Source organism: Puntigrus tetrazona, chromosome 18, assembly GCF_018831695.1.
Source record: "Puntigrus tetrazona isolate hp1 chromosome 18, ASM1883169v1, whole genome shotgun sequence".
Lineage (NCBI taxonomy): Eukaryota > Metazoa > Chordata > Actinopteri > Cypriniformes > Cyprinidae > Puntigrus > Puntigrus tetrazona.
In genome coordinates, this window is record NC_056716.1 from 6,815,852 (window position 1) to 6,829,965 (window position 14,114).

The 14,114-nt window shown below is 36.8% G+C and overlaps 1 protein-coding gene across 3 annotated transcripts; it reads left to right on the forward strand.

Moving 5' to 3' along the window:
- The first annotated feature begins 1,717 nt into the window (after positions 1 to 1,717).
- Positions 1,718 to 13,771, forward strand: cd151l (CD151 antigen, like). Of its 3 annotated transcripts, none has more exons than XM_043216569.1 (8): positions 1,718 to 1,736; positions 3,182 to 3,265; positions 4,769 to 4,960; positions 7,241 to 7,315; positions 7,409 to 7,513; positions 9,796 to 9,957; positions 12,436 to 12,522; positions 13,377 to 13,771. In XM_043216569.1, exons 2-8 carry the CDS (start codon positions 3,182 to 3,184, stop codon positions 13,434 to 13,436), a joined length of 765 nt encoding a protein of 254 aa, XP_043072504.1. In that variant the 5' UTR covers positions 1,718 to 1,736; the 3' UTR covers positions 13,437 to 13,771. The 3 variants fall into 3 exon arrangements, with proteins under 3 accessions (XP_043072504.1, XP_043072505.1, XP_043072503.1); XM_043216568.1 differs by lacking the exon at positions 1,718 to 1,736 and adding an exon at positions 2,063 to 2,344; XM_043216570.1 differs by lacking the exons at positions 1,718 to 1,736; positions 12,436 to 12,522; positions 13,377 to 13,771 and adding exons at positions 2,005 to 2,344; positions 10,723 to 12,429.
- Positions 13,772 to 14,114: the final 343 nt, after the last annotated feature.

Here is a 14,114-nt window from a genome sequence, read left to right on the forward strand (position 1 = left end):
TGTCCCATCACCCAAACCACACACAATAGCACCTTTTTTGTTTGTAGTTCGACTGTTAGCTGAATGAGGTTTTTTATGGTCACAGATTCACCCGTGTAAGTTTTAAGGGTCACAGGTGGCTCAGTGTTTCACTATATACCAAGTCTGACACCAGTGGCACCACAGGACCAGTGTCAATCTCCATCTTTACTGGTTGTCCTTCCGGCAATGCATTAACATTGTATGCCTTAGTTTCCCATGCAACAATGGGAACATGCCATCACCAAATTTGCAATGATCAGCTAATTTTTAGCATTTAGCATTGTTGCAGTTATATGTTATATGTAAATAATGTTAATGCCTTAAATTAGGGTGATCATATGTGAATTTTTTTCCCCGAGGCATCCTGGCCAGGATTTCTATATAGCCTAAAATATCTAGTTTTTGGATTTGTAGACACCCAAAAGAGACACGGGAACACTGGATTTAAAAGGTGTCCTTCAGAAACATAGTTTTCAAACAGGAACTAGACATCTAGTGACATTGTAAATAATTATAAAATAATAAAACATATTATAAAAGTTTATAGAAATAACTTTACAGATAAATAACATCTGGCCACATTGAAAAGGTTTATAAAAATAGCTATACTGGTAAGATGCTCTGCAAATGAATGGAGTACATCTGATTTCAACCTTGTGAAAAGCTGACAAAGGTTGTTTATGTAAAATGATGCCAACTCAGTGTTGTGGGTGGCTTCAGGTTATGTTGTGATTTTTAAATGTAGTTGCGGTCAGAGACCGCATCACAATTAAGGGGCATGTGGATGTCATCACTTTCGTTGTCCACTGAATCACTGAAGGCCATTGATGCATCTGTGGAAATAATATAACCATAAACATATTTTTACATTAGTACTTAAAATACATCATGAGTATTAATATATGATGGCACCTATACTTAGAACTGTGTGTGTGTGTGTGTGTGTGTGTGTGTGTGTGTGTGTGAGGTGCATTAAAAATGAGACTGTACACACATTGTTTTTATTAACTGTAACTAATAAATGTAGCTAGCTGGCCTACTAGCATCTGCAATCTCTGCAATGGTGTGAGCTATTGTACCATAATATATGTACCATCTTTAGGTGTTGGGTGTAAATTATAAAGTGCAATACAATACTCTGACTGCTTCACATTGTGTTCGTAACATTGTTGGTGCAATTGTTCACTCTTGAGCACATAATATTTTGTTTAGGTCCCTCTTTGCTGGAAGTAGGATGACAAAAGGAACACAATGGCACATAGTCATCTTGGCAAATAAAAGGTGACTAAAAGAAAGGGAAAGGGCCCTCAACAATTTGCTGGAACAATCAGAAGCTTCCAATCTGCCCTTCATGTTTCATCTTGTGTTCAAGGGAATTATTTTTGCAGAATTGTCATAAAATGAGCCTAAGAATGAAGTGTTCATTTTATAAACTTCGATGTAATTATTGTGTAGTTTGATTTTTTTGTGTGTGTGTGTGTGTGTGTGTGTGTGTGTGTGTGTGTGTGTGTGTGTGTGTGTGTGTGTGTGTGTGTGTGTGTGTGTGTGTGAGGTGTGAGGTATGAGGTATGGCATGTGATAAAATCAAATTACCGTAAGGTGACGCCACTCTGTTTAGAATGTGTGCTTCGCCCCTCACTTCCGGTCCTCTCGTTGCGGTCCTGTGGCTGCTGGTGCTCCTGCTCTGCAAAGGTCATCCATTCTTTCATTCAACGGTACTACAGACACGAGTTTGCAACTTCTCGCCACTGTCTCCGTTTAATTAAGAGGGCAGTTACTCCGAGTCGCACTCTGTCGTTGCAAACAATAGCACAACAGTGAGCGCGACAAGTATAAGGAATATCGCACCAGTGCTCGGCAGAAGTGCAGATCGATGGCTCATAACGACCCAAAAGGGGGCGCTCCCGAGTACCCTTTTGAACGCTAAAATGAAGATTTGGACACACTACTAAGTTTTGAGGACTTCTTTGTGGCAGCTGCACATGAAGTGTTCCATTTGGGACAGGGACACACACACACACCCCTACCTAATGTCCTACTACAGATGTGGCCCTAAAACGGCAGCCTCTGGTATTACAAGAGTATAGCAGGGTTTTAGGCTAGACATTTTTTGGGCACCTGGCAACCCTGTTCACTTAGGGTGGAGCTCCTTGCAACTTTTATCTGGGCATGTTGTGTTTCTGCCGTTCGTTCTGACTGGAAAAAGTCGAGTTGGCCGATGAATTAAGTTCGATACGGTTCTTTTTTTTTGAGGACCGATTCTTACGTTTCTTTAGCAGTATTCCTCCATTTGATTGTTCTCGTCTGACATCGGCTAACAAAGGTAAGATTTAAATTCTTTAGAAATCTTGGTAGGTGACAATGTAATTAACGTTAGCTGTCGAGGGCGAGAAAATCCGCTCACTAAACACAGAATTAGGAGACTGAAGAGATTTTAGTGACAGCGCTGTAGTGTATAGCTAATTTGATTTTGAGTGCGAATAACATACTGGCGTAAGTTTATTTTTGTAATTTAAAGTTTATGGGAGTTTGAAATTGTGAATTCAGTCTGGCCTGTGCTGAGTTGAGTGTCATTCTGAACGTGTTCAGACAGGTGAGTGACCAGTCAGTAGTGTGTCACACATTTAGACTGCACACTGCACCATTTAGTGAGCATTGTAGTTATTATAAATGCTGCAATGATGAGAATTATAAGATTAAAATGTATTATTGTACTATATGCAGTTTTGGTCTATCGGACATGTAGAGTTGAGCTGGAGAATACATACCATTGTATTATAAAGTGCCATGGTATTGTCTTTAAAGGGCATCTTAACTCCTTATAATTAGTGTGTGTGTGTGTGTGTGTGTGTGTGTGTGTGTGTGTGTGTGTGTGTGTGTATGTCAGCTGTTGTACGTCTGTATTTTGTCCAAGATAAACAAGAAGACCCAGACACATTTATCAAATATGTGTCAAAGTAAACATTTTGACAGTTCTTTTTCAGGAGCACATGCGAACCCTGAGAGTAAACAAGATAAGAGTGAACGTTTGTTTGTTACCTTTCGTCGTTTTGAAAAGATACAAAAAAGATAATGCTATGCACAGCTGCAAAACCACTGCATATTTAGCATCTTCATATGTTCGGCTGCTTCTTGTTCATGTCTTCTTTTTCTTCATCAGATGGGGGCAAATAAAGAGAAGAATGAAACCTGTGGGACCATTTGCTTAAAATACCTGCTCTTCACCTTCAATTTTCTTTTCTGGGTTGGTATCTGTTACAGTTGATGGTCTGTTAAAAGTATTTGTAAGCAAGTGAAATTTTCATCTCACTCGGATTGGCCACCAGGCTGATCAAATTTAGCCATTAATACCTCCAACACTATATTGGCCAGTGTTTCAGTTTCATTGTCCAACCCCTGTGTGGGTATATATATAAACTATTATTATTATTTATTTATTTATTTTGTATATCACCTTTGATCTATTGATTAGACAATTTTGCAGTAAAATAAAGGTACATATTTGCCAACTGCTGATAGTCAGGATTACAAACTGGTGCTTTAAGTGGGTGTTAAGGAAGAGCAAGTCATTGATTCATTCACAAAAACTGATTTGAGGAAATTGAGCAAGTTTCCACCGGGGTGCCAGAAGCACTTCATCAAAACCCACCCTTTACACTCAGTGACAGCTTCACGCAGCCCCATCATTTCACCAACCAATTGAAGTTATCAGAAAACTAATAAGAAATAAGTCACTGGAACTCGTGAGATCACAAAACGAGCATGATGGACACGTTCGTTTTTGTTTATTTGTAGTCACAAATCACATTCTGACACTTCACCTCCAAACCTATATAACTTGGGGCTATACTTTGTGAACAAAAGTCTCAATTCAAGTAGAATCAACTCAGAAGAGGTGTGAATGAATGCACGCGTCACCTGATCCACAAACGCACATTTTAATTGCTGCATGCACAAATTATGATAGTTTAATACAAACTATAACATTTGTATTCAGAAATACGTCTATTTAATCAAAGTACTGCACATTAATGTAAATCTTAATTCTGCATACACTTTTAACACTTTTTTAAAAGTTTCGGTGTAGTTATAGACGTTTGCAAATTTTTCAAATCATGTACATTTTCATGAGTTGCACTTTGCCTTGTTTATTGATAATTATGTGTTTGCGAGTGTTGTGAAATGCTGTAAACTGCGAAAATCGAGTCTCAAAATCCGAATGAACCGAACAAGATTAATTCAATAAATGCACGTGCGTCACCTGATTAAAAGATGCATGGATACCTTTTAGCATGAGCAACTTATGATATATTAATGCAGATCAGTAAAAAATTTTATTCGCAAACATATCTGTATTCGTTCAAATTGCTGCACAATCATTTCATCCTAAATTCCACAGACTCAAATTGAAAGGAATTTGCTTGTGGTTAGTAAGATACGTGCATAAAATATATGCAGTACATGGACATGCGGTACTTTTACCTCAGCGTTTGTGTGATTTTTATTGATGTATTGCCCAGCTTCAAATATTCTAAAGGTATTTTATTAATGAAACTTAAAAGATTTCAGTTACCCTATTGGGAATCCTGGCAACACAGTCTTAAGTGATTCAAAAATATCATAAAGGTTAAAGGTTTAATTCAAGACTTATGAAGAGATCTGATTGTTTTATATAATGAATGGAGCTAATTTAGGACAGAAAAAACACTATACATTTGGAATTTCACTTTACTTTTTTTTTTTACAGCTGGCAGGGGGTGCAGTGATGGCTGTGGGCATCTGGACGCTAGTTGAGAAGAGCGACTACATCAGTCTGCTGTCCTCAAAGATTTACGCTATCTCTGCCTATATACTCATCGTGGCTGGGGTGATTGTTATGGTAACGGGGGTTTTAGGCTGCTGTGCCACCTTCAAGGAGCAAAGACGACTTCTAAGAGTGGTGAGGAACACATTTAAATGATTATTTGCTCTAGAAGACCATTCAAGTTTGTGTTACTGTGTTCTTATGCTGTATGTTCCTCAGCATAAACAGAGATGCGTGACTGCTTTTAAGACCAGTTTAGAGTGTGAGAGTAAGCCAAAAGATGCACCCTCATTTCCCCGAGATAAGGCATTGAGGGTTGCATATGGGGATTAACTCCTATTTTACCCTGATACTGCAGCTTGATTTATTAAAGTTTGTGTTAACAATAAAGCTTTAGCCCTATATAAGTTGACTCGGATTGCTATTTCACCAGAATCTTGTCTGAAGCAACCATCATCTATTCACATGTAGCTTATAGCAAGGCAAGTAACGCAACACTCGTTCCTTTATCTCTGGGAGCCGATGTAACCCTGTAACCCGAAGTCTTTCCTTTTAAACATTCTCTTCACGTTGTGTATGGACAGATCACACTGTGCTATAGCAGATTTACAGAGGAATTTACAGAGGATCAGATGGTGATGTTTTATTGGTTAAAATCGTGGATGCCAGTGTCATACCATCATGGACATTATTTGGGCTTTTGACTCTTTTATTGAGTCAAAGTAATATGCTTTTAAGCATTTACAATGTTATTTCACACCAAGCATACATATGTTACTGAACCCAACATATAAGTAGCAGATGAGCTTACTTTTTTCTTGTAGGTCATGATGAATAAACATCATAAAGTTGTCTCTGTTTGGGTTATTGACTGACATTCAGCTGTTACTGAACTACGAATAAGTACTATTAAACAAATGTCACCGTGCACATGCAGTGTTACAGAGAGACATCTAACACAAGAAGTCAAGGGTCAAGAGCCCAACTAAAGCAATCACTAATCTCCATGATGATGGTATCATTCTAACCAACAAAACATCACCATCTGATCCTAATTCTCAATAACACCATGTGTTCATCACTAACGCAATCATCATGTCCGGTGCCTGCTAGGTCTGTTGATAAGAGCTGATTTACAATTTACAAAGTTAAAAGATGTGGTTATATCAGAGATCAGAGACCATTCCTTCATCCTGAAACACTCCAGACCCATTAGATTTCCAGCTCCTCTTCAGTTCACCCCACTAATTTTCTATAGGGTTCACGGCAGAGAACAGAAATGGCCATAGCAGGAGCTTGGTTTTATGCTATAACCAATTGTGTTAATATGCACTATTACAATATTTCTAACAGAGTCAGTCACTAATCAATTTTTCTTCTGTTGTTATGGGATAGAATCCATGATGCCATGCATTTATACAAGATGTCTATGACCTCCAGCAGAAATATAGGCCCACAAAATCAAAAATACAACCGAATATTTCATTGCACTCATGAAATATACTGAAATATACCCTCATTTTTTTGTTTCATCTGACCATAGAAGCCAGTCCCATTTGAAGTTCCAGTCATGTCTGATATATAAATAAAGTTTGTTTTTGGAGGAGCTAGGAGAGCATTTTTCCATAAACCCGGATGTAGGTGTTGTTTGATAAAGCTATCAAGCTGTGGTCCTTGTCTTCAGCTACTCAAACTCTCCTTCTCACCATAGACATACATCATCTTCCAAGCAGTTTCATAGCATTTTCTGTTGATTGGAAATTTGTTGGAAAATAATTTATTTCCCTGATGGTGGAAATGAGTTTAGCTATTTTCTTAAAGCCACTTCACTAAATTGTGGAGCTCAGTTATCTTTTGCTGAACATCAGTAATATGTTCTTTGGTTTTTTTGTCATTGTGATGAATTATTAAAGGAATTTGGCCTTTGTTTTCCCTCCTATTTATTTTTATGTGAAGTCATGGCTGGATAATTTCATTTTCATAATCACCCTGGAGTGCTCAAAATTCTGAATATGAATGGGAATACACTTCAGAGATGTTTTACTTATAAGAATTTCTAGAGGTGCCAATAATTGTGTCCATGTATTTTTGTAAAAACATTTTTCAATAACAGATCAAAAGTATTAACAATGCAGATTAATTTTCACAGCTTTCTTTGATCATAAGGGTGCCCATATGTTGGCCCATGACTGAATAGGAGATATTTGTACCATTAAAACAATATGCAAGTGTCAAAGCTTTAAAAAAATATATTTCTTATTAAAAGAAAGGCATTTATTTTTTGATGTTCCAAAATATTGCATATAATTATCAAATATATTTGCATATCATTTTTAAAGGCAGCATAAATGTGTTCTTTGGTGCCTCCAGTTAGTATACGTGGTTTCATATGCATTATCTTTCTTCTATTGTCAGTATTTCGTTTTACTGCTGTGTATTTTCCTGCTGGAGATCCTGGCTGGAGTTTTGGCCTACATTTATTACCAGCAGGTTAGTTACTTGCTCTTTCATTAGTCGTTTGCTGCGCAATTGTGTATTTCATTGTGAAATGTTATTTCATGTCATGCTTTGTGAATATTGTAGCTGAATGAGGAACTAAAGGAGAACCTGAAGAAGACTATGGTTCAGAAATATCATCAGCCTGAGAATGAGCATGTAACGAAGGCTGTGGACAAGCTACAACAGGAGGTGAGTCTACATGCTAAATGCATTTGTTATAGGCGACTCAGAAGCGAAAATTATGAGACTCTGCTGTATATTCAGCAGAATTATTTAATTAGAATATGCTGTTTGGCACGGTAATCCAACTAAGGGAAATGGAAGTCAGATAATAATTATGGCAAGTTCTAAAATTCAGTATGCAAATGATGTAAGCATTTGGAGGAATCTGCCCAGACTCTGTAGTTTCACCAGGGCAAGTCCAAACAGATATTTTATCATAACCTATACTTCTAATGGCTACAACTTTTAAGAATGGGGCAAGCACCGAGAGCCATCACAGACAAGAGGTGAGGGTTACAGTCATCAGCCATGTTTAACTTGTTTAACAGTAACTGATAGGGACCTCCTGCTAGAAGTTTTGCTTAACAGAATCATTTGTCTGATGCCATTTTAGAGAATTTTGCTTTCGCTCATCTAGAAATGCAAAATATTATTTTAGGTTATGAGTTATAAACATTTTTGTATGTGTCTAGGTACAATGATTAATATGAATAATATTAAAGTAGCACTGCAAAGTGTTCACTATGACAATATCATAAGAAGTGTTTCAGAACAAAGTCGTCTTATATATAATGGCTTACAATCAACTGTTGGTATGACAATATATACACACATCGATACTTTGTTGAACGTTTACCAAGCAATGTTTAATTTTGTTCAGTCTGTAAAAAGGTGGAATTAGCAAAAAAAAAACACTTGAACAAGAATTAATTCAGTCAGTTCAGTCAAGAACAGTGAGTGATTTTCTTTCTTAAATCACTGAGTATTGGAAAACGTCTCGTTGTTTGTTGCCAAATTTTAGGGGTTATTCTCATTAACGTCAGTGAGCCTGCAGCACTAGCTAGTGTGTTTGACTAGAAATGCAGATCGTAACGCAGGCTAGGGCCTGATGATATAGTTTATCTGTGTCATTCAAGCCACCCCGGGTATTTTTCTAATACGTATAATTAGAATCCATTGCTAATTTGTCTTATTCTTTTTACAGAAACCTATAAAACATATTTTATGCGGTATTCTGTGACAAAAAGCTACTTTAGATCAGATTTTACTGATGTTGTGCAGTAAAAAGGTTATGACTACAAAGATTTGTTGCATTTGTATCATTGGAGCTTTCATTTACACAGTCAGGAATTTATTTTTGATGTTCGGTACAGGTGAAAATGCTTCTTGCATCCATTTCGGAAAACCAAGACGACAAAAACTGAGTTCTGATTTGGTTCTAGTACATACCTGTTACATGGGTACCGTGCCATATTGGTACCAGGTTTCAGTACTCAGTCCTTATACGAGAAAGATTATAGCAATCAGCTATATAATATCTAATGTAAAGTCATATATTGAAAATATACAACAATGCTAAGTTCTTTGGAAGAGGTTTGGATGAGTTGATAGTTACATTCTCTGTTGTAGTGTGAGCAGTCCAGTGGCGGTGACTTCAATCACTGGTTGTGCTGGTAAAAATGCAGTGGAAAAGCATCCTGTTGCCGAGGCCTGTCTTCATGTAATGGTTGACAGGTTTGGAGCATACTTGGCTTGGAATTCATTTTCAAATCAACAATGATTTAAACTTTATTCATTGCAGGATATTCAATGAAAGTGCAATTCAAACATCATATGTTAGTGTCAAAGCATTTAAGAAAAATGAAAGGCATTTAAATCATTAAATCATGTAAAAAATTGCTAAGCACCCTCAAATGAAATCAAACGAATCAATTCAGCAGTAATTCCACGCACAAAGATGGCTGGTTCGGTGGTATTTGTGTCCATTGTTTCATCACAGGCCAGAAAGAAGGTTTTGTCATGCAGTGTTGTTTACACATCTTGCACCATTTCAGTAATCAATTCTGTGACAGTCATTCAATTTAGCATGTTTCAAGCTGTAATAAAATATCATACTTAAAGTTTCATTTTCTTTGACAGGAAATTAAAAAAAATTTTTTCAGGGGGATATGGCCAGGAGGCCAGACATTCCCCATCCCATTTCCCAGGCTGCATCCGCAATCTTTACATTTGCCTCCACATCAGAATCTCGTACTAAAGTTATTTTGCATAGTTTCATTCTGGACTAATTTACCTTCTCAGGAGCATCAGCTATACCAACTGGCTGACAAAACATTTTGTGTACATTTACTAATCTTTCTTCTATAAAAACGTTATCCTTGACCAGTGTACATTTGAAATGACAATGTTCATCAAGTCATTAAAAGTTATTCCTACATGAGCTAAGGATTGCTTTTCGTTTCCGTCAGTTCAAGTGCTGTGGCAGTAACAATTCATCTGATTGGATGGAGAGTGCTTGGATCCGCTCTCGCGAGGCTGATGGTCGGTCGGTCCCGGACAGCTGCTGTAAAAGCCCAGTCATTGTGCTCTGTGGTCGGAGAGCTCATCCCTCAAATATCTATAAAGTAGAGGTCAGTGTACCATAAATTACATTCTTGCACTGAACAAAATATCTGATCATTCTGTTGGATACTGTCTCAAATTAAACCATACAACCGCTGCAACTATTTTCAGAGTAAACATTCCATATTTGCTTTTCACACAAGCTTTTTATACTTGTATGAAGTGTCATAAAGTGTCGTAATCCTTTAGTTTTTAATATTTGGCACGTGTGCTGCTGTGCATCCCTTTTGTGTCATAAGCAAAGTCAATGCATGCTGTGGAACCGCCTAGAGACGAATTTTCTACTAATGCGCTCTTTAAACAACGCTAAAAAAATACTGCAACTTTAGACTTTAGACCTGGTTTGAGTTGGTCCACGGTGCAGTCTATTTTCAGTTTCTCAAAAAAGCAACGTGCCACCAATGTGCCTGAACACACGTTTGCTAGTTAATTGACTTTGAGTCTATTCGTAATCTGTAATTCTCTCTAAAAGCACGTATATTGCCCCAGTCTGAACTATGTGAAAATCGCTGTACCTGTAATAAAATGACGTTAAGAAGTGATGGCGGGGAAGAAAAGCATCACATTTTTAACAAAAACACAATTTGCTGCCACTAGTTCCTTACCCTCATTGCGAGTAGAGCCTGACAGGACCGTGGGCAAACAAATTGCCATTATATTTTTATGGCACAGAAACAGCATGGAGTATTACCATACAAAAGTGTTTTGTGTTAGATGTAAAACCTAATTAAAACAGCAACTGTCTTTCTGAGTCCATAATTTGTTTTGTGCAGTGGGATATGTGAATATGGCGGTAAGAAATTACCACAATTCTTGGAGAATAAGAAGAATATGGAATATGTAATAACTACATGTAAATGAGAGTGAAGAGCTTTATAGAGAAGCTGATTTTTAAGCAGGACCACTTCCAAGTAGCTTGTTGACTATGATATTACTGTGCTTGATTGGCCAGACAACATCCCTGACCTGAACCCCATGTGAACTTTGTGGGATTTTCAAGAGAAACAGTACAGACAACAATACAGATGAGCTGAAGGCTCAATAGTGCCTCAGCAGTGCCATAGGCTCAGGAGCATCCATATTGCTTGTAGATGTTACTACATTTCAACTGAAGTTAACCTGTAGCAAATTCAATCGAATGGGTATGATTAAGGCACATCTTAGTAAAAGGTTTAACAGCTGATAATGCATATCAGAGGAAAACCCAAGCCCTGAAGTCAAAATAAATGCCTGAGATTAGAATCAGGTTTATGTCAAGCCTCACATCCGTGAAAGAGTTTAGAAAAAGTTCTGCTTCATTGAAGGATAACAGAAGCAAGTAGTCAAGTCTCTGTTACTAATGTAAGAAAGCAACCAGGACCTGGCCAATCTGAGAAACTGATGGAGAAGAACTTTGGTTAGTTTGGTGACCGAGAACCCGATGATCACTCTACTTTTAGCTCCATGATCACATGTGAAGTTAAATCTACAGATGGACAACCAATCTTTGCTGCATGGTGGTGTGGCAAGACTTCTCAAGATTCTCTGGTCTGATTGACACCAGCAACCATCACATCTGATTAACATTAACACCATCACATTTGAAGGAAACCACACAAATTCTATTCTTCTATTCTTTTGCACCAAATTGATATAATAAAGAGAACAATAAAATAATGTCATTAACCGGTTAATTGTAATTTCATGTAAACAATTTCAAATATTTCTGTTCAGAAATGTTCGTTTTCAGTTCCTGTTAATTGTCACTTGTTTCCTTTTTTTTCATTTCTTGAACTGGTTCAGAGCCATTATTTAATGCCCCAAAAAGCCTTTTTTTCTTTTTACAATATTTTTTCGTTTCATGAACAGATCACCCTCTCTTGACGATCATAGGCTGCGCTTATTAGCAATATAGTAAATCTTGCCGTGAGCCGAGAAGAGTTTCCAGAGCCAGATAAAGCAGTACAACATTGTTTTTAGTGATTTTAATTTTGTACATTTTCGAATCATTTTTTTTTTACTTCTATAGTTATGTACACACTTTGAGTTATTTTCTGGTGATATTTGCGTTTCTGCTTTATTTACCTTTTTAAATACCAAACCAGTCGTGTGAAATGGAGCATTTGTGGCTTGTTTTTTGGGGGGGGTTTTTTGTCAGATGCCACTGGGTTAAAAACTAGCTTAAGGTTAACAACATTTTCCACATTTTTAAACTGTTGTTTGATCTTTGTGTGTGTGTGTGTGTTTATAAAAGATAAAGAAATGTTGTTTCAGAGACAAATTTTACCGTTCAAATCCAGTTGTTAAGATTCAAGTGAGTGTTCTCATGTACTCTATATGTGGAGAAAAGAAAAACAAAACATCACTGCAAAATGTTATGCTTTAAGTTTATACGTACATTTTTATATTTGCATACAAGAGGCATATAAATATGTAACATAAATACATAAAGCCTAATATTTAAAATACTTTAGATTTTTGCTTTGTCCCATTATTTATATTTTCAGGGTGGCTGCATCACAAAGCTGGAGAACTTCATTCTGAATCACCTACAGATCATTGGTGCAGTCGGCGTGGGCATAGCTTGTGTGCAGGTCAGCCAAAAACACTGTCTTCCCTCTCAAAAAACATATAATTGCTACTCTATTTAAAATTTAAATGTGAAATTAGATCATCTGCACTTTTTATGGATCTCTTTCTTCCTTACTTTTTCCTCCCTTCCACTTTGTAGAAGAAAATCAAGCTGTATATTAAATTATTTAGCAGATCAATCCATTGTTGTTATTACACTGCAGCTATTGAAAATCAGTTGCTTTCAATAGAGAAAAGAATTTTAATCAATATCTGTAAAAAAAAAAAAAGTTACCAAAATGACATCCATATTGGTTTCTCTGTTTAGTATGAAACTTAGTCTAGAAGCCCAACTCAAATTTGTTCAACCCACAAGGACTGAGCATGTTTTATGAGCTTTACGTGCATGATTTCTTTTGCCTTGTGAGCTAAAGGTACTGGCATATTATTCATATATCGCATACCTTTCAGAAAAAAACCCCTTTGAACGTCTCAACGCGAAAAATTGCACCGTAAAGATAACTTAAGTTGGTTTGCTTTAGTGACAAACATTTTGAGCTCAAACAATCATCCCAGAAGTAGGTATACTCAAACGCGTTCAGTGTCGAAATGAAATTGAAAAGGGTGGGCTAGATGATTGATGGTCCAAATAAATGCCTTGACCTTAAAAGTTCTAGACTTTCCAAACATGACAGCTTTTCTTATTCAGAAGGTTCTAGATAGTGTGGTGATGCTTTGATTCAGTTTAAATATTTAGCCAGTATTTTAAGGACTGACCAGGTAGGTGTTTTATTTTTGCCATGATGGTATGTACATTTACGATATCGTTTGGAAATGTATTAATATTAGGCTTTTCTTCTCTTGTGTGCCATTTCAGATTGTCGGCATGTTTTTCACCTGCTGTCTGTACAGGAGTCTGAAATCAGAGCCATACTGAGGAGACACAGCATTAATCAGTGACCTTACGCTATTTTCGTTTCATAAAAACTGGAACGGGTTGGAAATGATTGAGGGTTCTGCACACCATTAATTCATCAAATCAATTCCAACTCTCCACAGGCACGGAGACACAAAAATCGTTTTTTTGAGGATTTTATGATCAGTCACACATTAAGTACTACTGAGCTAGAAAGTATCTTCCGTTCCTTTTTTTTAAGTGCCACGTTGCTTTTATTATTTTTATTCATTAACTTAAGTTTGGACTGTATTTTTTATATGAAACATTTTATGTAACTTTTTTTTTTTGTGTCCTCTCAAATCCTCAATCCAAAAAATAAAACATCTGCCACAAAACTCTTTGTATTTTGGACCAGTTAATCCTGCCTTATGATTCATGCACCGCTAGCAGCAAATTACAAACATAAATGGAAAAACGTACAGAAATGTTAATGACAAAAACCTTGGACACAGAAATGTCGAATTGTACAAACTGCATAAAACCGCATTTGCTGTACATTCAGAAATTGCAGGTGAAATGTCGCATGTGAACTAAATGATCATTGAAGCTCAAAATCATGAGTAATCCTTAGAAAAAGTCTTTTTGACTGTTATTGTAGACACCTGATGATACCTGAATCATTGAACTCACTGAAAACCTAATCTCGGTGTTAAATTA